The sequence below is a fragment of the Callorhinus ursinus genome, unplaced genomic scaffold, assembly GCF_003265705.2.
Source record: "Callorhinus ursinus isolate GAN/ISIS: 27379988/994484 unplaced genomic scaffold, GSC_fseal_2.0 scaffold24, whole genome shotgun sequence".
Lineage (NCBI taxonomy): Eukaryota > Metazoa > Chordata > Mammalia > Carnivora > Otariidae > Callorhinus > Callorhinus ursinus.
Window position 1 is genome coordinate 23511782 of NW_027397086.1, and position 23859 is coordinate 23535640.

The window sequence follows — 23859 nt, forward strand, 5'->3', positions numbered from 1 at the left end:
AAACCAATCACCCCATACTTGCCTCATTGCATGCATGTGATCTCGAATTCTAAGTGGCTTTTTACTTCCCTTTTTAGAATCTGCAAAACATTTCAACTTTCAACTCCTGCATTTTCTAAGGTATGTAATTGAATCTCTTTTTTCAAGTTGCTAGCAGTATTATTAATAGCAAGTACTATCCTAGAAGTAGAATTACACTAGTAATACAGATGTTACCTTTGTAAAAAGCTTTAAAATCCAGGCTAAAGAGTAGTGTGGTCACAAAATATGGCAAAAAAAATTTTCCAAAGATGCCTCCATAAATTTGCCTTCAGGAAATTTACCTATCATTTTTATAACTTCTAACATTTTCCATGAGAGAAAAATAAACTTTAGGAAAAACTGCATAAATAACACAATAAGTTTCCATTTAGAACTGTTACTGTTTTCAAATGCTTATCAGCTTTTGACAAAATGAGTCCACAAATGCAAGTTTACGTGTAGTATCTACCTAGGCTGCTCTTCTTTGCGTTGAGCCAAACTAGGAGAGGTGGTATTAATGTTAGAATCAGAGACTATTTGACAGGAGGCAAAGAGGACAGTGCTTTCCCTCAAAGCAAAGCCAAACTCGTCAAAGGCTTAAAGTATCTCCATTTGTTCAAACTTATCTCTAACTGTAGGAATAAGCAGGTGATCCATTGGGCTGCTCTGAAGAATACCCTGAACATTCTGTAAAACGCAAGCATTAGCACAGTGGATAAAATGCACTGCCTCTCCTCTCCTAAGCCTCTGTAACTCCACAAGATAGAGTTAGGAGCTCGTCACTGTGGGTGCCAGTTTTCAGCCAGCTTTGGAATGTCCTACAGAATGCCAACCTGTAGACTCAGCCCACAATGTTCTTCAGCCAATGAGAACCAAGCTTGGCATTCTAATTGAAATTCCATCCTCAGGAGAGATGGGCTCTTGAGTTGCCATGTGGCCCAAGAACCCACATGACCATCCATTCATCACCAGTTTCCAACCCCCCCATCACTATTCTGTGTGCCTTCCTTCCAGAAGCCTACTTTGATATTCCCCTTGCTGTAATGCAAGTCCTGCTCTGAACCTCCAACCTAAGGCTTTAAAACCCTACTTAAAATGACTCTGTCCCTGAACCCCCAGTCATTGGCTAACTGGCGGTTCCAAATGGACAATCTAGAACCAAGATGCTACCCTGAAGAAGGGGAGGTCAGAGACTGAAGCATGAGAAGGATCTGGCCCACCGTTGCTAATGGAAATGGACCATGAACCACAGAATATAGGCTATAAGATATACAGGCTGCCTCTAGAAGCTGAGAAGGACCCCTCGTTGACAACCAGCAAGGAAATGGGACCTCAGTCTGACAACCACATGGAACCAAATTCTGGCAACAGCATGAATGAGCTTGGAGGAAGATTCATCCCCCAGAGCCTCCAGTGAGGAACACAGCCCTGCTGACACTTTGATTTCAGCCTTGTGAAACCTGGAACAGGCAATCAGCTGAGTCTTGCCATGCAGACTTCTGACTTACAGAGAACTTTGTTGTTTCAAGCCACTTAGTTTGTGGCAATTTGTTACAGCTGCAGTAGCAACTAACATAGTGGTGGTTCCAGGGCCACCATCAAATTGCCTTATTTTTCTGTTCCCACCAGCCTGTTATTAGGAACCTAGGAAACTGGAGTCACCACCTGTCGCACATTGCCCTGTCATGGTTATCTGTGTATTCTGTCTTCCTCGCTAAAATGCAAGCTCTTCAAGATCAGGGATTGTGAATGCTTTTTTTTTTTTTTTTCCAATTTTTTTCATTAAGCAAATAATATATATCGAAGAAAACTTAGAAGAAAAAGTATAAAATTAAAACCATCCACAATATAACAGTTAACCACATGTTAACATTTTCATGTCATTCTGTACCTTTCTATGTACATGTATGTTTTTATACATATAAATAAAAATCATATTACATATGCTGTTCTGTAGCTTATTTTTCCCTTAATAACTTTATGTGGCTATTCAGTGTCAATGGACATGATTTCACACCATAACTTTTTCACTCCATAGTACCTCAGTCTGGGCTGGATCCTCCTATTACAACCCATCTCATGCCGTTATGCCTCTCCCTTCGTAACACTTTTGACAACTAGAGTAATACTGTGATTGTATGATGATTTTATTAAGTTCTGTTTTCTCCACTAGATTATAATTTCCATGAGGTAAAAGAGTGTGCCTCTTTTGCTCTAGACTATAAGATCTAACCCAAAGATGACAAGAAATATAATGCATGAATAAATGAATTTACCAAACCTCTTTTTTCAGCCATTTAGGTTGTTCCCTGTTTTATTATTCCTAATGGAGATTTCTAGCACACAAATTTTAATAAATGTTTGCTGAGGACTAAACAAAATAATTAACAGAATTTTCAGAAATGGCAAAGGATAGTCATTCAGTAAACAGTAATTTAAGTCATCAGGAAAAAGAGAAAGAAGTCCTACTTGCATAAACATGAAGAACCAACTATACTTGGCTGATAAAAGGACCAAGTAGTTTAGCAAATTTTATCTGTATTAGAAATTCCTAGTTCCTTTTCTTTTCCAAACAGGGACAGTTATGCACAGTCAACAAGACTTGACAACTTCTTTAAAGGTCTTCCAAAAAAGGCATGTTTTACATATTAACTAATTAAAGAAAAATGTTCTTCCTAAAATAGATGGGTATTCAGCATGGTGTAGGCCCAGGAACCTTGGCAATCTTTTTAGGAGTAGTTTAGGGCGCCTGGGTGACTCAGTTAGTTAAGCGACTGCCTTCGGCTCAGGTCATGATCCTGGAGTCCTGGGATCGAGTCCCACATCGGGCTCCCAGCTCAGCAGGGAGCCTGCTTCTTCCTCCGACCCTCTCCCCTCTCATGCTGTTTCTCTCTCTCTCTCTAATAAATAAATAAAACCTTTTTTAAAAAAATCTTTTTAGGAGTAAAGAGTAAACACAGTCTCCAAATTGGTACCGTATCAGTGCCAACTCCCAAATAAGCCTTTATAAGAGTTAATAAGCTAATTAGCCCTCATGGGGTAGGCTGAACCAGACACTAAACCTATAGAGACCTGAGCTTTAGGGAAGGTGATCGGTGGCCACTAAAGTCCTATTCTGTATCTATGCAGAGATCATAAAAATAGTTTCTTTAAAATAAAGCTACTGTCTAATAGACAGTAATCTAATAGACAGTTGATTAAATAATCAACTAACTTAATAAAAAGTAACATTATCAGTTTAAGCTACATGTTTTTCAATAAGTATTTAAAACACAAATGGTAAAAATGCCCAAATGTGAAATAAAAACAACACATTTCATCATTAAAATGCGTGTTCTTGGGGCACCTGGGTGGCTCAGTCAGTTAAGTGTCTGCCTTCAGCTCAGGTCATGATCCCAAGGTCCTGGGATCGAGCCCCACATCCGGCCCCCTGCTCAGTGGGGAGCCTGCTTCTCCCTCTCCCTCTGCCTGCCACTCTGCCTACTTGTGCTCTCTCTCTCTATCCAATAAATAAATAAAATCTTAAAAAAAAAAAAGCATGTTCTTTATCCGACAGAGAGAAAAACAGACAAGACTGCCATCAGATTATTTGAAGCCTTCATGGATCATACAGGTTTCAAAGTTTCTTTAGTTTTAACTTTATTAATTTATATAACCTGCCCTTCCTTCTCTGCATATTCTACCAAAAGTTTTTCATTTTTAAACGTTCAGAGGGAGAGGCCCCAAAAGTGAAAAGGGTGGGCAACTGGAATCATTGTGTAGCTTACCAGGGATGGGGCAGTATATAATGCAAAGAGCACTAGACTGAGCGTTCAAGGGTGGGTGCTACTCCTGATACTGTTCCATCAAGCCACTGGTTTCCTAGACCCCAGGCTCTTCACCTGCAAAATGAAGGGGCTCAGTGATCTCCAGAGCCCTTCTACCATGAACATTCTACGTTGTGCATTTCTGGGGAATGAGATAGTTAAAAAAAAAGAAGTTAAACTCACACTAGATACCCTGCCACAGGTTACAAAGGCAATTGAAACAGGTCTCAAATAAAATGCGCCCTACAGATTTTACTTACAAATATATGTCATCAACCTCCTCAGACCTCTACTTCCTGTATATCCTGTTAATACTGATTATCTGAAATCTGAGAGGCATTTTACGGTCAAAGAGCCTTTATCAATGATTGGGGCTTTAAATGGCGTACTTAGAGGAAAGATAAAAAGATAAAGAATAAAGTTAGATTTGTGCAAAAAAATGTATCTTTGGAAGCTCTATGAAAAAAATCGATACTGATAAGTGAGACCTATTTCACTTATCTGAGAAAATTTAAGAGTCAACAAAGAAAGGGTCGCTAAGCTCTGTGTTAGGACTGTTTGCAGAATGGAGAAAAAATTTCTAATAATGATATAATACCTATAAAAAAGATTAACAGCAGTTCTCTACATACCCTCACCTGGCTTTACAATAACCTATGCATACTAAGAGTCACTGTCACCTGGCCATAGCCTCTCCCATCCCAGGCACCCAGGACAAGGTAACATCCATGGTGGAAACACAATACCTCCCTTCTCCTCCAATTGCCTCCCCAGGGGCCAATAGAGCTAGATGTTTTGCCCCAGTATAGTCCCCATATCCACGAATGCAGGTATCTTAGAACTAGAAGCAGCCCTGTTCTATCCAAATTGATATGGAGGAGAGGAGGCTTCCCCTTTGGGAAGAATTTCTATAATAATAATAATTCTCTAAAAATTGACACATAAACTGTAAAGCTAGCTTTATGGTTTTGAAAATGGTAGGCAATGTAGAATGTGGAAGAATGGTAGGTTTTGAAAATGGTAGGCAATGTAGAATTTTGGAATTGTCGATCAGAGTTCAAACATACTATTACTACCCTGCTCCCCATAACCCCCCCAAAAAAAGACTGTAAGCTTTACCCTTGTTCTCTAGCATCTCTGCTACATAATAATAGCTCAACTACAAAACAACTCATTTTCTTCTCTGAGCCTCAGCTGGCACCCACCAGCATTTGATGGGGTGCTTTACGGAGGTTTACAAACAAGGCTTACCGATATTTGACGGGATGCTTTAAGGTGGTTACACACTAGATAATCTTAAAGATCCCTTTCACTTCTGACAGTCTATGATTCTAAGATAAATGAGCTTTTTGAGTTAACCCAGCCTCAGAACCCTATTTATAGCACTGTTTCTATGCAGAAGATTTGTACACATCTCAAACAACTAACTTAAAAATGAGCTTTGGGAACATAATCCATCTGAAGTTGGGGCCTTCCTATATCTCATAAAATATTATCTACCATTTTCCTTTACATCCTTATTACTGCAGTAAATATATTATCAGGTCAAAAATATTACTTGGAGAAAAAGAACACATTACAATTAGAGTGATAAGGCGACAGGGGCACCTGGGTGGCTAAGTCAGTTAAGCAGCTGACTCTTGATTTTGGCTCAGGTCATGATCTCAGGGTCCTGAATCGAGCCCCTCTTTAGGCTCCATGCTGGGCATGGAGTCTGCTTAAGATTCTTCTCATTCTCTCCCTTTGCCCCTTCCCTTCTCTCTCTGCTAAATAAAGAAATCTTAAAAAAAAATGATAAGGCAATAAAATATTGCCTTTTCTTTACCACTAATAGAATTCTACAGTCATCTTGGCATCTTAAACTTTTTTTTTAAAGATTTTATTTATTTGAGAGAGAGAGAGAATGCACAAGCGGGGGGAGGGGCAGGAGAAGCAGGCTCCCTGCTGAGCAGGGAGCCCAATGTGGGGCTCGATTCCAGGACTTGATCCCAGGACTCTGGGATCATGACCTGAGCTGAAGGCAGATGCTTAACTGACTGAGCCACCCAGGTGTCCCTGAAAATTTCTGATAAGAACAGGTCAAAGGCATTCCCCCTTCCCATTCCTCTTCTAGGTTTCTTCCTTCCTCTATTACTGCAATTCAATCAGCCCCATGAAGTAACTCCCGGGTATTCAAATCTGGGAGCTATACAAAACACAGCACTCCAGGGAGACAGAGTTGGACAGGGTGGCAGAAGACTTAAAGATGCCCCAATTATTCCCACCTCTTAGAATTCACACTTTGGTGTAATTCAATCTCCTTGACTTTGGGTGGGACTTGTGACTTGCTTCTAACAAGTAGAATATGGCAAAGGTGACAAGACATCACTTCTATAATTTTATACATGAAATTTAACTTCCATGTTGCTAGCAGACTCTACTGATGCTTTCCCTTGCTGGCTTTGAAGTAAGCCACCATATGCAGTGGCCCACATAGCATGCACTGAGGGTGGCCCCAGGCTTACACCCATAAAGAGCCAAGGCTCTTGAAAGACGGAGTGCTGCCAACTCTGTGAGCTTGGAAGGGGAACGCCCCAGCAGAGCCCTAATCCTGACCAACACCTTGATCGCAGTCCTGCAAGCGCTCTGAAGCAGGAGACCCAGCTAAGCCATACCCGTATTCCTGGCCCACAGAAACTGTGAGATAGTAAATGTGTCCTCTTTTAAGCCACTAAGTTTATAGTAACATTGTTACCTAGCAAATGGTAATTATGACAGGCAGAAGAAACACACAACATAATTGGAGAAGAACTCCAAGGCAACCGAAAAACAAATTTGAGCTAGGAAAGTAATAAAAGATCACTATGGGATAAAGTCTGTTTTGAAATATTTCGTGAAGAGGTTAGGAGACCCACCTTAATTAAGTCTTTCAAGAATTCAGATTGGCAGAGAGGGCGAGGGGACAGTGCACAGGCAAAATGATTGTCTTGAACAATACTACTATACTGACAAACAGTGAGAAAGGACGGAATAGGCACAATGGGTCTAGATCATGGGAAGCCTAAAATGGCAGGTGTTGAGGGGGCTCACCTTTGATACTGTAGGCATTAACACTAAAGGAAAGGCTCTTGAGCAGGGAAATGACCATAAAAAGTGTTTGAAAGAACTTAATCCTATCATAGTATAAAGGATGGAGAAGATTAGAGATTAGAAGACCAAGAATAGATACGCTAGCACAACAGTTGTGCTGAGGTCAACAAACATGTGAAGGAAAGATGCTCATGCTCACAAATAACCAAAGACGTGCAAATTAAAACTGTAAGAGACCATTTTTTGGCTAACTAAATGAGTAAAAAATAAAAACTAGTAATACTAGCAATCTCAGACATTGGTGGGAGTGTAAATGAAACAGACTTTATGGAAAGCCATATTCATCAGCAATTTTTATTAATAATCTTAAAATACAGGGCGCCTGGGTGGCTCAGATGGTTAAGCGTCTGCCTTCGGCTCAGGTCATGATCCCAGGGTCCTGGGATCGAGTCCCGCATCGGGCTCCCTGCTGCTTGGGAGCCTGCTTCTCCCTCTGCTTCTCTCTCTCCCCCTCCCCCCGTCTCTCATGAATAAATAAATAAAATATTTTAAAAAAATAATCTTAAAATATATATTAGTAATCTCTTTTTTTTTTAAGATTTTATTTGACAGAGAGAGACAGTGAGAGAGGGAACACAAGCAGGGGGAGTGGGAGAGGGAGAAGCAGGCGTCCTGCGGAGCAGGGAGCCCGATGCAGGGCTCGATCCCAGGACCCTGGGATCATGGCCTGAGCCGAAGGCAGACGCTTAACGACTGAGCCACCCAGGCGCCCCTGTATTAGTAATCTTAATCTTATCCTCAAACTTGGTAATTCACTTCCTAGAAAATATTTTAAGAAAATAATTTTTTTACCCATTCAACAAACATTTGAGTGTCTACTACATTCCAAGTACTGAGGATACAGTACTGAAAAGAAACCTCACCTCTGCTCTCACAGAACTTAGAAGACACATTTAACAAATAATCACAAAATAAATAATTACACATATGATAGGAAACCATGAGAATATTTTTATTTACTTTCATTTATTTATTTTTTAATAAACTCAACACCCAACGTGGGGCTCGAACTCACAACCCCAAGATCAAGAGTCACATGCTTTACTAACTGAGCCACCCAGGCACCCTATGAGGAAGTATTTTTAAATACCTGACTTAAACTGTGAGATCAGAAAAGATCTTTCTGGGAAATAACAGTTATAGTGAGGGCTGAGGGATGAGTAGAATTTAGCCACGTGAAGAACGGGAGAAATGTTTCTTTCTGACAGAGAAAACAATACTCATGAAAGCAAGAAAGAGTTAGTTGTATTCAAGATTTTAGAGGATTCATTTATTAACTTATTCAACAAATATGTACGGAGGTAGGTCCTAGTTAAGTATCAGGTACTAGGGACTGAGGATAAGAAATGGGAGAAAGTAGTGATCAAGGTCAAGCTGAAGCAGCAACAGACAAAACAGATAAAAAAAATTCTATAGCTATGGTAGGGCCTAGTATTCATAATGAAGACAAAGAGGTATCAGGAAATGAATGAAAAAGGAGGGAACGAATGCATTTGTCAGGAAAAAGAAAAAGATGGAGTGAAGGTAACAAACACAAGGACGCTATGCCTTCTTTATAGACTTACCTGAGAAAGGTATGTTCAAAAATGTATTATTCATTAAAAATATATATGTTCCATTTATAGATAGAAATAACTTAGATGGGTCAGCACTGAAATGTTTACATGCAAAGAAGAAGAAGTAGAGATCCAAAATAAATAAACAGGGGCCCCTGGGTTGTACAGTCAGTTGAGTGTCTGGATTTTGGCTCAGGTCATGATCTCAGGGTTGTGAGATCGAGCCCCAGGTCAGGTTCCATGCTGGGCGTGGAGCCTGCTTAAGATTCTCTCTTACCCTCTCCCTCTCAATAAAAAAACAAACAAACGGGGCGCCTGAGTGGCTCAAATGGTTGAGCGTCTGCCTTCGGCTCAGGTCATGATCCCGGGGTCCTGGGATTGAGTCCCGCATTGGGCTCCCTGATCAGTGGGAAGCCTGCTTCTCCCTCTGCCTCTCTCTCTCACTCTCTCTCTTTCTGTCTCTTATGAATAAATAAATAAAATCTTTAGTAAAAAAACAAACGAACAAATAAACAAACATGCATACTTGAGGTATAGCTACACTTGGGAAACTATTTCCTCTAGAGCAATCCATGAATGGCTCCCAACTATGCTAAGCACTCAGGGAAAAGTAACCACTTTTTTTTGGAATAAGAAGCAGGCTCTCTTTGCAAGAGGCCAATATATATAAATATATATATAGCATATAGAACATATAGTATATAGAAAATAGAAGGATTTGAAATTAAGAAATGACCAAATGAACCTCCATAAGGTTAAGCGTAAAGAGTGACATCAACACAAACCTTATGGTGACAATATGCTTGGAACCATCAGCAAGTTTATAAAGGGAGCCATAAACATGAGTATGACCTCATGTGAACAACAGACCTTTGGGAAGAGAGCACTTTTCCTCCTATCTCATCAATTACCTAAATGGTAATATTTTATGTTTGGTACATGTCACCAGCATTAAAGAGTCAAAACATATTTAACAGCACAGACAGTACTACAATAACAAAAGATGTGGAATTCTATACTATTTTTGCAACTTCTAGGAGTCTAAAATTATTTCTAAAGAAAAAGTTTAAATATATATCTATATAGATAAGCTGTCTTGTTATCAGAAATAACACAAGGCCTAAAAGTTGTGTTAATTCTATAAAGCAATCAAAAAAGGGATAAATGAAAATCCTCCAAATTACTTTCTATGAGTCCAATTTTCACTTCTGTCAAGGGATACAGGTGCTTATCAAGAGAAGAGCTCATGGTCTGTGTTTGATATTCCAATGACCAACCAGACTTTTGAGAAAATCACTTCAATCTCTCTAAACCTCTGCCACACCTACCCCACAGCATGGTTATCATATGCTTGCCAACTATGATATGCTACACAAATATTCACTATTATTATTTGAAATTTTATGTATTTGAAATGCATCATTCCTTCATTCAATGGGGGAATATCTCTGAGATATGACTGACTATTTGGATTTCTTCAAGTTTGTGAAATTATCAAATTAATCTTATACTTTCCAGAAAGGGCCCTGATTTAACAAACAAATTTAACTAATAATAAATATAGCTACTATGCAGCACCTGGGTGACTCAGTCATTGAGTGTCTGCCTTCGGCTCAGGTCATGATCCCGGGGTCCTGGGATCGAGCCCTGTGTCAGGCTCCCTGCTTGGCGGGGAGCCTGCTTCTCCCTCTCCCACTCCCCCTGCTTGTGTTCCCTCTCTCTCTCTCTGTGTCTCTCTCTGTCAAATAAATAAATAAAATCTTAAAAAAAAAAATAAAATAAATACAGCTACTATATCCTGAAAAATGCTTCTTAAGACAACTATAGCCTAAAAATAGCTTTCACTGCTTAGACTTTTCCTATAAAGTTCATTAACTGAATTGGGTAACCCATTACTTTAAAATTAGTTTGGTGAATTCTGAAGACCTGTTTTTATTTATTAAGCTTGTCTAATCAAGTATGATGGGGCATTAATATACAGTGTGGACAAATACACTGACATCATACCTAAGATATGTTTGATGACATTTTCCTCACAGACATTAAAAATGAAATAATAGCTCTTATTTAAAAAAAAAGGCGATTAAGTCAGGAATTTCATAAAATGCAAAAGATGAAGCTTGAGAACTCAAAACAAATTTTAAAGTCTGACAAAGAAAACATTATCTTTTATAAAACAGGAAGGGGCGCCTGGGTGGCTCAGTCGGTTAAGCGTCTGCCGTCAGCTCAGGTAATGATCCCAGGGTCCTGGGAACAAGCCCCGTATTGGGCTCCCAGCTCGGCAGGAAGCCTGCTTCTCCCTCTCCCACTCCCCCTGCTTATGTTCCCTCTCTCACTGTCTCTCTCTCTCTCTCTCTCTGTGTCAAACAAATAAATAAAAAAATCTTAAAAAAAAAAAACTGGAAATTGATGTGTACTGTACTTATAAATGATGCATCACAAAATGTTTCATTATACCTTTAATGTTTCAAAATCCATTATCATCCCTGTCTCCCATTAAGTACAATCTTAGGAAGAAAAAATAATTACATTATTTCCAGAGTTAAACTTCGTGTACAACCTAAAGGCTAATGGGAAAAAAGAGTATAGGAATAATGCTCTCAAATCAAGCCTTTACTCATTAAAACCTCAAGATGGTGCATTTTAACTTGGCAGCTAATTTTATTTCCTGGAAAACGTATTTAGAGCAAAAACATTTAGAGCAAAAACAGGAATAATTCTAGTGGGCAGTTAAAAAAAAAAACCACCAACAGAAGTCATACAAAAATAATATCTTACTGAATATTATTTTTATAATAGTAAGAAAAGCAGGATTTTCTACCCCCCTTCAAAGTTTCCATAGCGTTCATTCAGCCAACAGTCTACTCACTTCCGATGGGTGTGGTCCATGCCACTGTTTGGTATTGCTTCCAACTTTGCATTTTTCTGCCCACAGATATTTCCATAGCTGTCGTATCCTGACACTAGTCTCGCTGCTGCACCTGTTGCTACTGAAAAGCCACAAATAAATCCCTAGAAAAAAAAAACAGAAAAAACATACAAATAAACCAGTTCAATAGCAACAGTCACTACTTGATACGATAATGAGCCTCTTTTGTCCGTTGAAGGGAACAAAGAGCTATCTTTCCTTATTGCAAACACTATTCTACTGTTTTCCTGGGATTTCACAGAAGCATCACAGAGAAGTCCACAGGGAAACACTATTTACTACCATAAACAAAACAAATCTCAAGCTTTTACATCATAAGATCGTCCATGCATTTTATAATAATAATAGCAGCTTCTCTGTATTGACCATCTGCGCTGTGCCGGGCTCCAACCAGGTGCTTACCAGACATTATCGATAATCCTCAGGATGGGGAAACTGAGACCCAGAGGGGTTCAATAAGTTGCCCAACGCCCTAGAAGCTAGTAAAGATCAGAGCATAAAATCAAACGCAGCTTGTTTCATTCTTTACTTTTATTTGGTTGTAAAGGAATTCTGTTAAATGGACAACAGCAACAGATGAAAGAAAAAAATTCAAAGAAGAATAGGTGTGTGGGTTTTGAATTATTATCACTTCGGTGCACCCAACACTTCTGTATCCTTCCTGCAATAAAGCTGCATACAAGCCGAAGAATTACGCCATAAAACACCACCATGCTTTTGATACTGCAGACTCAAGGAGAGTGAGGCCCTGGGTCTGTGTGCCACAAAGGTCACTTCATTTCATGGGAATAGGCTTCATCACAGTGCCAAAGGCAAATAAATGGTAGATGCTTGGGGACTGCTTCGCGCCTCCTGAGTCAAGTACGCACTGGCCAAGGCAAAGCAGTAACAACCTATACTCACTGCAGGCTAGTCGGCATAAGAATAGAATTAAGGTCAATCACTACTGATAAACTGAACTGGGCGGGAAGACTGGGGTTAGAAAACTTTGCAACATGGTCATTAAAAGGGTGAGTTTTTATTATCCTTATTGAAGTGGCCAATGAAGGCAGAGATTATCACTGTTTAATGTATCCTAGCCAAGTCTCATGAGTAGGACGTACATAAGCAACTCAGCTAGATCTCAGGCCCACAGTGCTCAGTACTTACTGCAGTTCCTCAGGAGAGTATTTCCCTCTTAAACATACTTTCCTAAAAAAGCAAACAAACTCTTTTTTCTAAATAACCCCTCTAGTTTTATCTTGCAGGTAAGGAAAGTGAGGTGGGGGAAGAGGGAAGTAGAGAGTGTGGCTCTAGGTAGTAGAAACTGCTTGAAACTACAGTTTATAAGCAAGTCCACTCCAGAGTGGACACTATCTCTGATCTGCTACTCTCGTGCCTTCTGATCCTTGCCAGGTTACTTTAACTCTCTGTGCCTCAATTTACTCACCTGTAAAATGGACATAGTGAGTGCGTAGTCCATAAGACTGCTGTATGGATTAAATGAAATAATCCAGTAAAGTGGGAAGAATCCTGCTCAGCACATAGTGTAAGAGCTCAATAAATATTAGCTACTATTGTTGTTAGAAATGAGAACATGTAAAGGAAAAGACCATAGGTTTGGGGGTCAGATAAAGTCAATGGAATACTGATGACTCTATTTTCTACTTGTGCAACACTGGACAAACCTGCTTAATGCTCTGTGCTTCAGTTTTCCTGTCTATAAATTGAGGCTAAAACCACTTACCACAAAGGCTACTGTGAGAATTACGTGAAATAATGCATGTAAGTGTCTATTTCCATAAAAACGTTAGTACCCTTCTGCCTCAAAGCAACAGCTAACTGCTTGCACTAGGGTTAGGCAGAGGCTGGTCCGGACTCACCCATTCACCCTTGCCTTCTGCCCCCTCCCTCTCTCCTGACTCCTCCATGGAAAATGCAAGACAGTGTAACACTGTCATACACACGTGCAAACCAGTATGCCATTTTAAACATATCGCTGAACCTCAAATTAGGAAATCCTACAATGAACAAAAACTGGAAGTGGAGGTAAATGTTAGGAGGTTTAATGGCTAACCTTTCCAATACAGTTCTTTAACAAGAAGAATCAGAGAATAACAGAAAGGGAACCCAGAGAGATCTGGATTTAAACCCTCACTCTACCACTTACTACCTATGTGACTTTGATCCAATTACCGACTTAAGAGTGTTTCTTCCTCATCCCTCACAATTTCACAGCCTAATGACGAGGACTAAATGAAATAATGCCCCTCTAACCCCTAGCTGGTCTGGTACATGGCTGGTGATAAGAAACGGGAGCTGTTGGTGGGAAATTTGAAGGATAAAGCCAGCCTCAAGAAGTTGACACCAGTAACTGGGGACTAACCAAAAACTCCTTCAGTTCTCTCCTGTAGAACAAAAATTTCTAGGGGGAAAATGAGCAATATTGTCAGTAATTGTGTCACTACATAGAAACATTCAGACCACAATTACAATCTTCTTTCACTACTAGTCTAAAATAGCAAAGCCTTTGCATAATTAAAAGGTTATGTTCTTCTTTCACTTTTTATAGAAATGTTCTTCTTATGTTTGATAAGTACTTTGTGTTACAGATTCCTTTAAATGGCTTCTGATTTCCCTTTCTATTTTTAACAGTACTGTTGGACATGTTCGTTTGGGTTTTTTTTTTTTAAATCATAAGCACCTCACATCCCTCTGGGATGTAGACAGAGGATAAATTATAAACATTACATATATGTGGTAAAATGGGACACTGACATATTTTCACACAGACCATTTAAACTTCTTAGTAGCTTCCAAAGGCATTAGAGAAGAGAGGGTGAGAAGCTGCAGGGGAGAAAGGAAGGAGAATAAGTAAGCTAATAAGATAGGAAGAAACCATGACTGTTATCCCAGGGACTTCCCATATGGTACAAGTACTGACAATGGGGAACTAGGCCAAATATAATTAAAAATACAATTGCCTTTAAAACACACACACACACACACACATTCTGAAATCCAAATGCGGGAAGCAATATAGTTTCAGATGAGAAAAAAATGTGGTACATGAAATTAAAATAGGATGCAAGAAACTTTACAGAATGCACTCAATAATTTAATGGCTCTAAGCGGGGAGAGGAAGACGCATTCAAGAGAAGGAAATCATATTAATGAGGCAAATGATAAGGGGGATGAGGAAAGCTTTTATATGCCTATAGTAGAGAGCAATCACTGCAGAGAAAGTAAGCCTGTTACTAAGGAAGAGAACCACTGCTAAAATCTTAAAAGGACTGAGTTACTGAAGTCCTTGCAGAACTGCTCTTTTGAGACGGGAAGAGCAGACAAATCTAATCACAAAGAGGAGGTGACTCAAATCAGACCAAGGCATACACTGGCGGATCCCAAGCTGGATCTGGCAAACTAGGAAGTATCCATTGCCTAAGTGGGAAAAAGGCAATTTGCTAATTAACAAACTGTGCTTACTCGTTCAACGCAAGAAGGAGGATTTGCTTAGTTTCATTCACTATTAGTCAAAGGAAGGGACATATTTTATTTCACAAGCATGTTTGAATTTCAAACCTGGAGACTTAACATGCAGCTGAGCAAGGCAGAAGGCCTTAGTTTTGGCTTTGGGGGTGGAAAAAAAACAGTCAACAAAAACGTGTGTGGCAGGTGGGGCTAAAATATGAATATGGCAAAATGTTTCAAAATAGAAAGATGGGCAAAAAAAAAAAAAAAAAGACTTACACTTAGAGCTCTCTCCCAGGGATTAAAAAAAATATGCCCAGACTCATTTTTCCTCAAATACTACTTCCTCTAGCTCTATACCTAATCCTATACCTCTATCCCTAAACTCAACCAAAGCTTGCATTCAATCTCGTAATAACTAATTTGTCAAACCTTGAAGTAACATTTGGCTTCTGTTTCTCCTCTTCTTAGAACCCTGAGACATGAAAGGCTATTAGGACCCAGCAGACAGGATAAGAATGTCTGATGCAGAGCTAATATTTATACAAACAAACAAAAAATTTAAAAATTTTCCCCAATCTGCCAGATTTCTTTAAAGTTTAATAGGATGTATTACTCTAAGAAAGAAGAAAGAAGCAATAAGCAAAAATGACTGGAAGTCTCGAAGATGCCTCTCAATAAGCATTTACCGAGCATCATCAAACCCAAGATGTCATGCAGGGTATGAAAGGGTTATAAGACATAAAGTTTACCCTGAAAGAACTGAAATGTTCTCAAAAGATTAGAAAATAATGAGGTGTGAGAAAGCAAGATCAGAGAGGCTCAGTTGCATGAGCAGCTTGAACAATGCAAAGAAGAAATAAAACACACGGACAAGGAATGCTAGGAACTGAACCCGGCTCTGCCGCAAATACTCCTTATGATCGTGGGGAAGTCACTTTAAATTCTGAGCCTCAGTTTCCTTACCTGTCACAAGGCTTGAACTAGATTAATCTCTAAAGCCCTTTCCTCTTCCCAAATTTTATGATCCTAAGGGAAAGCAGACAGAGAGTAAAATGTTTCAGACTATACTTGCAGGAAGAAGGATAAACCCATTTAGTCCAGCACGGTGACCAAGAGTACAAAAACAAGAGTGGATTAAAAGTAAATTAATTCAAACTATTTAAAAATAGTTAAAATGGCAAATTTTATGTTATATATATTTTACCATAATTTTTTTTAAAAAGGAAAAAAACAAAGGATTTAACAGAAAGTAGGTAGGTATTTGGATCAGGTAACCTTAGGGTAATTTTTGGCGTGCTCTTCTTCCTATTCTAGGATCCTGCCAGAGCTCAGACCCATCACACAGAGGGGACTAAATACTGCAGTGAGTCTTTGAGTCTTTCACTTTGTGCTGCATGCTCAACAACAGTTAATGAGGTAGAAACACTATGCTCTGGGAACTATACTAAGGCTATAAAATAAAAAAGGTCCTTGAAGCAGTCTGAAGGGACAACGTATTCAGTGTCGTCTCCTACTCCCGGCTCTAGTCCAGATCATTCTCCAAAACTCCCAACTCTGCATTTCCCACTGCTATCTTTACCCACACCCTACTTCTCCCAAACTCATCTTCTCATTCCACATTTCCTCAAGCCACTTCCCTTTCCTGCATCTACCCTGTCTGCCTTTGTATATCGTTCCTTACCAGGCCGCACATGTAAGGTACAGAGTGAGCAGACTCCTCAGTCTCCCCGCTCCACACTTCTAGCCATCATTCTCGCTTCCTAACTGCACCGGAGGAAGCAAGGATGCTAACCTGTTTGCTCAGAATCTGAACTACTGATGAGACCACATTTTCCTGGCAGGTGAGGTTACTGTGTCCATGTTCTAAACAACAACTTTCCTATTGTTCCCAGTTCCAGGCAACAAAGGAGGGACTACCTCTTGAGGACTTGCCTTCTAGACCTCTTCTCTTCCCGGCCCAATCCTGCCACTGTGTAACCTAGACAAGTTATTGAACATAGCCCTGTGCCTCTGTTTTCTTATCTGTAAAATGAGAATGATGTTAACAGTAACATCAACTTCACTGTATAGCTGTGAAATTTAAACGTTTCCGTGTCACATGCAGGACAGTCTCGAGTCCAGAGTAAGCAGCGCTCAGTATCAGGGGTACGTTGTAGGGCGTCACCAGTGTCCATGGTGAGCACTCCTATTAGGGCCAAGCAGTCACCTCTTTCCTGCCTTTCTGTGGTAAGCTGATCTGGGCAGAGAGGGTCCAGATGGATCTCTTCTCTCTTCTCTCTTCTCACTCATACCTCTCTTTCCCCGAGACAGAATGAAGTCACACTGCCCAACATGGGAAGGACCTTCAGGCCACATGGCCTAAGCTTCATTCTCTAAGTCGTTTTTACCAAGGAGCTCTTTACTGGATATAATCAGGTGACTGTCTGGCTAATATAGTGCTTTGTTGATCCATCTCATTCTTGTTCCTTCATGTATACAGAAATTGTGGTTTAGAACCTACAAGCTGCAGTCAGAGTTGACCTGAAAAACCCTACCCTGATCCCTTCATACAAGAACCTCTTAGTTAGGGCGCCTGGGTGGCTCAGTCGTTAAGCGTCTGCCTTCGGCTCAGGTCGTGATCCCAGGGTCCTGGGATCGAGTCCCACATCGGGCTCCCTGCTCCGCGGGAAGCCTGCTTCTCCCTCTCCCACTCCCCCTGCTCTCGCTGTGTCTCTCTGTCAAAAAAAAAAAAAAAAAAAAGTACCTCTTAGTTATCCTTACTCTGCCTCGCTGTTGTCCTCAACGTTGATGATACTCCCTTCTCTCCTTTATCACTACCTTACTTCAGGTTTTCCACAGGTTACTGGACTATTCCATCAGCCTCCATAGAGGTCCCTCTTCATAAGGTTTTATAAGCCATCTGTAACACTGGCTACCAGGGCCATCTTTCTAATAAGACTGGTCACATCATTTCTTGCTCACAATCCTTCAGTGGTTGGGGCGCCTGGGCGGCTCAGTCGGTTAAGCGTCCGACTCTTGATTTCCTCTCAGGTCATGATCTCAGGGTCGTGAGATTAAGCTCCATGTTAGGCTCCTTGCTGGGTGTGGAGCCTGCTTAAGATTCTCTTTCCCTCCCCCCCTTTGCCCCTCCCCCATTCTTCCTCTTCTAGAAAGAAAGAGAAAGAAAGAAAGAAAGAAAAAAAGAAAAAAGAATAGAAAACTCTTCAGTGGTTTATTGGCACCTAAAACAGTAGTCTCAACCCTGACTGAACATTGGAAACAGAGATTAAGTCAGAATCAGAGGAGGAACCCGGGAAAGAGTATTTTTAAATCCCAGCTGATTCTGATATGTAATCAACTAGTCCAGTAGGAGAACAACTTGACTGCTACTTTAATGGAAAACAGAAATTTAGAAGTACAATGCTACATGCAATTTTTTTTAGAACAGTAAATGTATGTCCAATAATTTCAGAATATTGATAAAAGTTCAAATGTGGAAGATGACAGCTCTCAAGAAGGCTGTCAGCAATTTGCTTTGAAAAATACCCTAAGTTCTAGACAAGGCAAGCATGGAAAAACCTGGAACGTAAGGGAGGAAACAGAAGTACAAATATTTATGAAGAGGTGAACATGAGTAAATAAAAAGATATAATGCTAGAGATGAATGAAATAAGACAAGATCTTAAAATTTTTATTTCAAAGCATAGATATCAAGGAATGAGCAAAGAACTGCAAGTAAGGACAGTGAATAAAGATTTAGCTTGACTATTTGGCCATGAGATGACAGAAAGAAGCAGACACCTGGCCACTAGGTTAAAAGAGTATTCCAGTTCCTATTCTACCTTTGCCACATATTACCAGTATTCTATTCTTAGACAAGCTAATATTTACCCTTGTTACACCTTGTTTGTAAGCTGGGGAGAAAACCTATTTCATAAGGTAACTGGGAGAATTTAATGAGATGAATACAAACAAAAGCATCAAGCATAGGATAATGCTCAACAAACGTGAGATGAATGTTTCTCTGAAACATACCTCAGAATGAAATCCTAAAGAAAAAAACTTTTAAAAACCATACAAAACAAATACACAGAAGACAAAAAACTGCTCTACTGCTGTGTCCGTATGGTAGGCAACAGAACTTGGAAATTCCTCCAGTTTCCACATGGCAAAATGTGAGGTCAACTCAACTCCACGAGGGTAATCCATTTAAAAAAAAAATTCTAAAACAAATACCACTATGCCTATATTTAAAAGTCACACAGTGGGTCTTAATTGCCATGGCACTGAAATCAACATTATATTAATTACCATTGCATTAAAATGTGTCAGTAAACAAATAGCTCCTTATTCTAAGTTACTCCTAAATCAGCCTATCAACATTAATGACTGCACTTTCCTGAGCTATTTTATCACAGAAAATCAAAAGCACCTGGAATGGCAGGTACATGTTTTTATAAACATAATTTTGAAAGGTCAGCTGCCGTCTGTCTCCAGGATAATTCAGGGAGTAGGGAGAGGTTGTGCTAATTCTGTTAGGAAAAAAAATCTTTCCCACACTTGGCACACACACCGCATTTCAGAAGCTACTCCATTAAACTAAGTAGACTCTTCAACAACATCTTCAAAGTCCTAAGTGAGGAAATGGGTATTCTGATGTTTTCTAAATATCTTAGCTTTCATGAAACTGAGCTGTCCTTATCTTTAAAATGAATACTCCTCATTTTATTTGATTTATGATATCTCTTTAAAGTCGGCTGCTTTCTTTTCCTTTCTTCAGGTACATAACCAGTAGGGACCATGACAAACTGCAATTATGCCTATTCGTCAGGATTAGGGTGGTTCTGTGGTTTGCAAATGGCATTTGAGAGGCGTGCAGTTGCAGAGGACATAGAGTAAGATTAGCCTTAAAGAAGCCCTACAAGAGGTATGGGGCTTAAAAACACTCATACATTTGTGAAAAAAGGCTGCTAGAGGTAGTGTATTTGTGTTTTGGTTGTGAAGACTAAGAAAGAGAGCATAATACCCGTCTGCAGAGTCCCCTTGAGGAAGCGGAAAGGAGCGGGCAGAAGAGAGTACCAGCCTGGAAATGAGGAGAGCAGGTCTGTGACCAGCTCTCCCATGAACTAACAGTGTGGCCTTGGCATGGTCATTTCCATCTCTGGGTTGGATGCTTTTCATATGTAGAATGAGGGGGATGAACCAGGGGAGGATTTCCAAGCCCATTCTGACTCTGGCTCTCAACATCACTGAGCTTTAAAAGCACTGTTGTCATCCTTTCCCCCACCCCCCCAGCCCAGCACACCAGCAGTGGCTCTAAAGTTCCTGAAGCCTGCGCCAGAAATCCTGCAGGACAGGGTGGGGACGTGGTTTGAAAAAGCAACCCCCCCACCCCTACCGACACTGCACCAGGGGCTCTGCTCCTTCATCCTCTACACCCAGTGGAAAATCACCAAGTCCCTGATCTCTGATGGAGAGATGCCACTCTTTAGAGCAGACACAGTGTGGTTGGGGGTGGGGGTGGGGTGGGGTGGGGAGAGGCTAGTATAGGCAGAAGGAGGGAGCAACCAGCCTCCCCTGGAGGAAGAACTAAAAGATGTCAGATTTGGAAACACTGTAGACATCCTCTAGCACAAACTCTAATTGTATATAAAGGAACACCAAATCCCCCAGGAGAACACTGCTGCAAAAATAACCATCAGGTTTGTGGGACTGGGTTGGATACATGCTCAGGACTTGGGTCAGTGCTCCGCTCAACACTCCATCAAGATCACAATTCAAAGACATTCATGTCGAATGGTCTGGCTTTCTTAAATGACCTAGGACAAGAGACAGAGTTCCAATGCTCTTAATTTTATCTCATGTATCAAGGGGTACCAAATACCAATGAAGTGCATGGTACAAAAATAACCAGCTTTGATGGTCTCCCAGGACCTCCAGTTAGAAGCACTTCAGGAGGGGTTAAATATAAATAAATAACAAGCTCCGTCTTTAAGCCAATTCCGCATCATTCCCCTGGATCATGAGTTTGCCGGGGTCTGATGCTCTGTGAGAGGATCCTTACCATCCCAATGCAGAAGAGGATAAAAAGCAGCAACCATGGCACATCTGTACAGCTACGGTCCTCCAGCGGCTTCCATTCCCGTTTAGAGCTCTAATGGAAAAGACAAAGTAACAGAGTGGCGAGTGTTAAACTTAGTTAAAATAAGGAAGGCACAAACATATCACTTACTCCTAGATTCCTTCTTGCTGGACATGTTTCTTACTGAAACTTTTAAGACAAAACTCGAATATGTGCCACCTTTCTGGGATGTCTTCCCTAACTCCCACCGTTCTCCCTGTCCCATGCAGAGTACCGACTGCAATGCTTTTTTTTTTTTTTTTTTTTGGTACCTCTATTACGGTATTTAGCATGCTGAATTGGAACGTGTTGAGCTGTGTCACCAGAAGAGCATGAGCTTCACAAGGGAAGAGACCTCTTCTCATTTCCCGGCATCTACCATGACACGGGAGGATTCGAGGTATGTACTCAGTGTGAGCTTTTTAAAATTAATAAACAGGGGTGCCTGGGTGGCTCAGTAGATTAAGTGCCTGACTCTTGTAATCAGCTCAGGTTTTAATCTCGGGTTTGTGAATTCAAGCCCCACGTTGGGCTCCATATTGGGTGGAGAGCCTGCTTAAAATAAATAAATAAAATAAAAAAAGAACAAATTCTTCCAACTTCGATCTTAGTGGTAGCTTTCTCTTTGTGTGTCCAGATGCTAGATTAACAAATTTAGAATGTGCTTTACATGTGTTCTCTTCTAGGAAGAAAGCCCATTAAAATGAACTCCTATTTGGGGGTAGTTTCTTTTATATCTAATAAGATTCAGGAAGGAAAAACTAAATTAAAACATTTTTACAGACTGATCTGGGTAACTCCTAAACTATCATCCATGGATCTTTACTCTGTTTCTGGAAAGTTTAAAGAGTTTCTAGATCAAACAGAGATTCCCTAACTAAAGAACTAGAGGCATTCTAAAAGTGAATTTGCAAAGTATTGATTGGAATCATGATTGTATTTTTCTTTCTTATAGCAAACAGTCTTTGGTTTTTGAATCATCTTACAAATTCCTTTTAAACAGAATGTAACTGAAATAACACTCCTAAGCTTTCTAATGAACAAAAATCCCAGAGCATCACAGCCTCCACTGAAAACGATAAACCGAGAAGGGAGAGAGATGGTAGTCTCGGGAAACCTATGGGAAAAGTTCCTGTAAGAAGATGGGTGTGCAGGTGCCTGGGTGGCTCAGTCGTTAAGCCTCTGCCTTTGGCTCAGGTCATGATCCCAGTGTCCTGGGATCGAGCCCCGCATCTGGTTCCCTGCTCAGCAGGAAGCCTGCTTCTCCCTCTGCCTCTGCCCCTGTTTGTGTTTCCCTCTCTCGCTGTATTTCTCTCTCTGTCAAATTAATAAATAAAATCTTTTAAAAAAAGAAGAAAAAGAAGAAGGGTGTGGCCTCCAATGGCTTCCATGACAAGATCAGGAAGCCATCTGGGAAGGCTTATCTGCAGGAAAGCGCACACAAGCAGAAGGCAGGTGGAGATAATACAGAGCCCTCCAATACTAGATATACTAATACTAAATACTAAATACTAGTATTTAGAGTGCAAGAGTGAGGAGCTGGTTCTCAGGTTTGCTTATTAGCTTTACTTCCTTTAAAAAAAAAGTTTTTAGCTATGTACTCTTTGATAACCTGATGAAAAGTAAACATCGTCTTGGGAGTTATGCATCTATTTGCATAATTCTCATAAAACCTTAGGGAATCCAGACCCCAGGTTAGGAAACTCAACTTTAAAATACCTGCCTATCAACGTTGAGGGCAGAGAGTCTGAGCTACAACCCTTCTTTCCTGATCCCTCACATGTTAACCAGACAAATGCTTTTTCCTTGTTTAGTGCCTTACACTGTTGAATTGTTCAACAAAAAAACCCGCCACCCTTGAAAGCTTGCTCCCAGACACCCACACAAGAAAACAAAAGAGCAGTAGTGAGTCATGGGGAAAAACCTTACCCCAAGACTCTAACTAGCATTAAAAAACCAAGAGTGAGTAGGCAGTTTGTTCCAGAGGAATGTAACACTTTGGAAAATGGATAAAGGGCTCTGTTCTCTCCCTGGTTCTGTCATTAGCTAGCTACACGACTTTAGATAAATTGCTTCCTCTCTCTGGGTGGCAGGAAGGAGTTAGATTGGATCTCTTAGGTTCCTTCCAACTCTAAAAATCTGTGATCAGGAAGACAGTTTTGTGAAAATTTTTATTATGACCAAAAAAAAGAAAGCGCTACAAAAATAATTTAACATTATTCCTTGTATTATTCAAGTAAGAATGCCTGTATTGTGGTCTGTGTTTTGGAAGATAGTTGCTCACAGTATGAATAAAGAATGTTTCTTTGTATTAAGTAATTTCAATCTTGAGTAATACCCATTACAGTAAAATTACTTACAAACACAGAATTTGGACACCTCTTTGAAATTCATTATATTTACTCTAAGGTAATTTCCAGAGCAACAGCTACTTTAAAATACTATATTTGTTTATTTTAAACTGTCGCGGGGGATAAATAAACTGATTGAGTTTATTTATCCACAACTATTGTCTTAGTAGTTTTACCTTAGACCAACAGTCCGCTTTTAATGCTTAAATTTTCACCCAAACATAAAGAAAGTGGGATTTCATTCTTGACCAGAAACACAAAGATTCAACATCTCAACAATTCAATTCAACTTACTGTGGGCCACTTCTAACCAAATATATAAAAAACCTTTCACTGGGAATGAGAAGTGGAAAAAGGATAGGGGTTACATATAAAAAAAACAGTGATAGGGCGCCTGGGTGGCCCAGTCATTAAGCATCTGCCTTCGGCTCAGGTCATGATCCCAGGGTCCTGGGATCGAGCCCCACATCGACCTCCCTGCTTGGTGGGAGGCCTGCTTCTCCCTCTCCCACTC

General features: G+C 40.2%; 1 protein-coding gene across 4 annotated transcripts in view; it reads right to left on the reverse strand.

Annotated features, from left to right (window-relative positions):
- Positions 1-23859, reverse strand: part of SLC44A1 (solute carrier family 44 member 1) — a 199009-nt gene that overhangs the window by 123137 nt on the left and 52013 nt on the right. For 3 of the 4 annotated variants that reach the window (XM_025888362.2, XM_025888361.2, XM_025888360.2), the window contains exons 2-3: positions 20938-21027; positions 11382-11524 (exon numbers count right to left, since the gene is read on the reverse strand). In XM_025888362.2, coding sequence (XP_025744147.1) covers positions 11382-11524; positions 20938-21027 — 233 coding nt within the window. The remainder of the gene's footprint in view (positions 1-11381; positions 11525-20937; positions 21028-23859) is intronic. The other variant, XM_025888363.2, reaches the window with a different exon arrangement.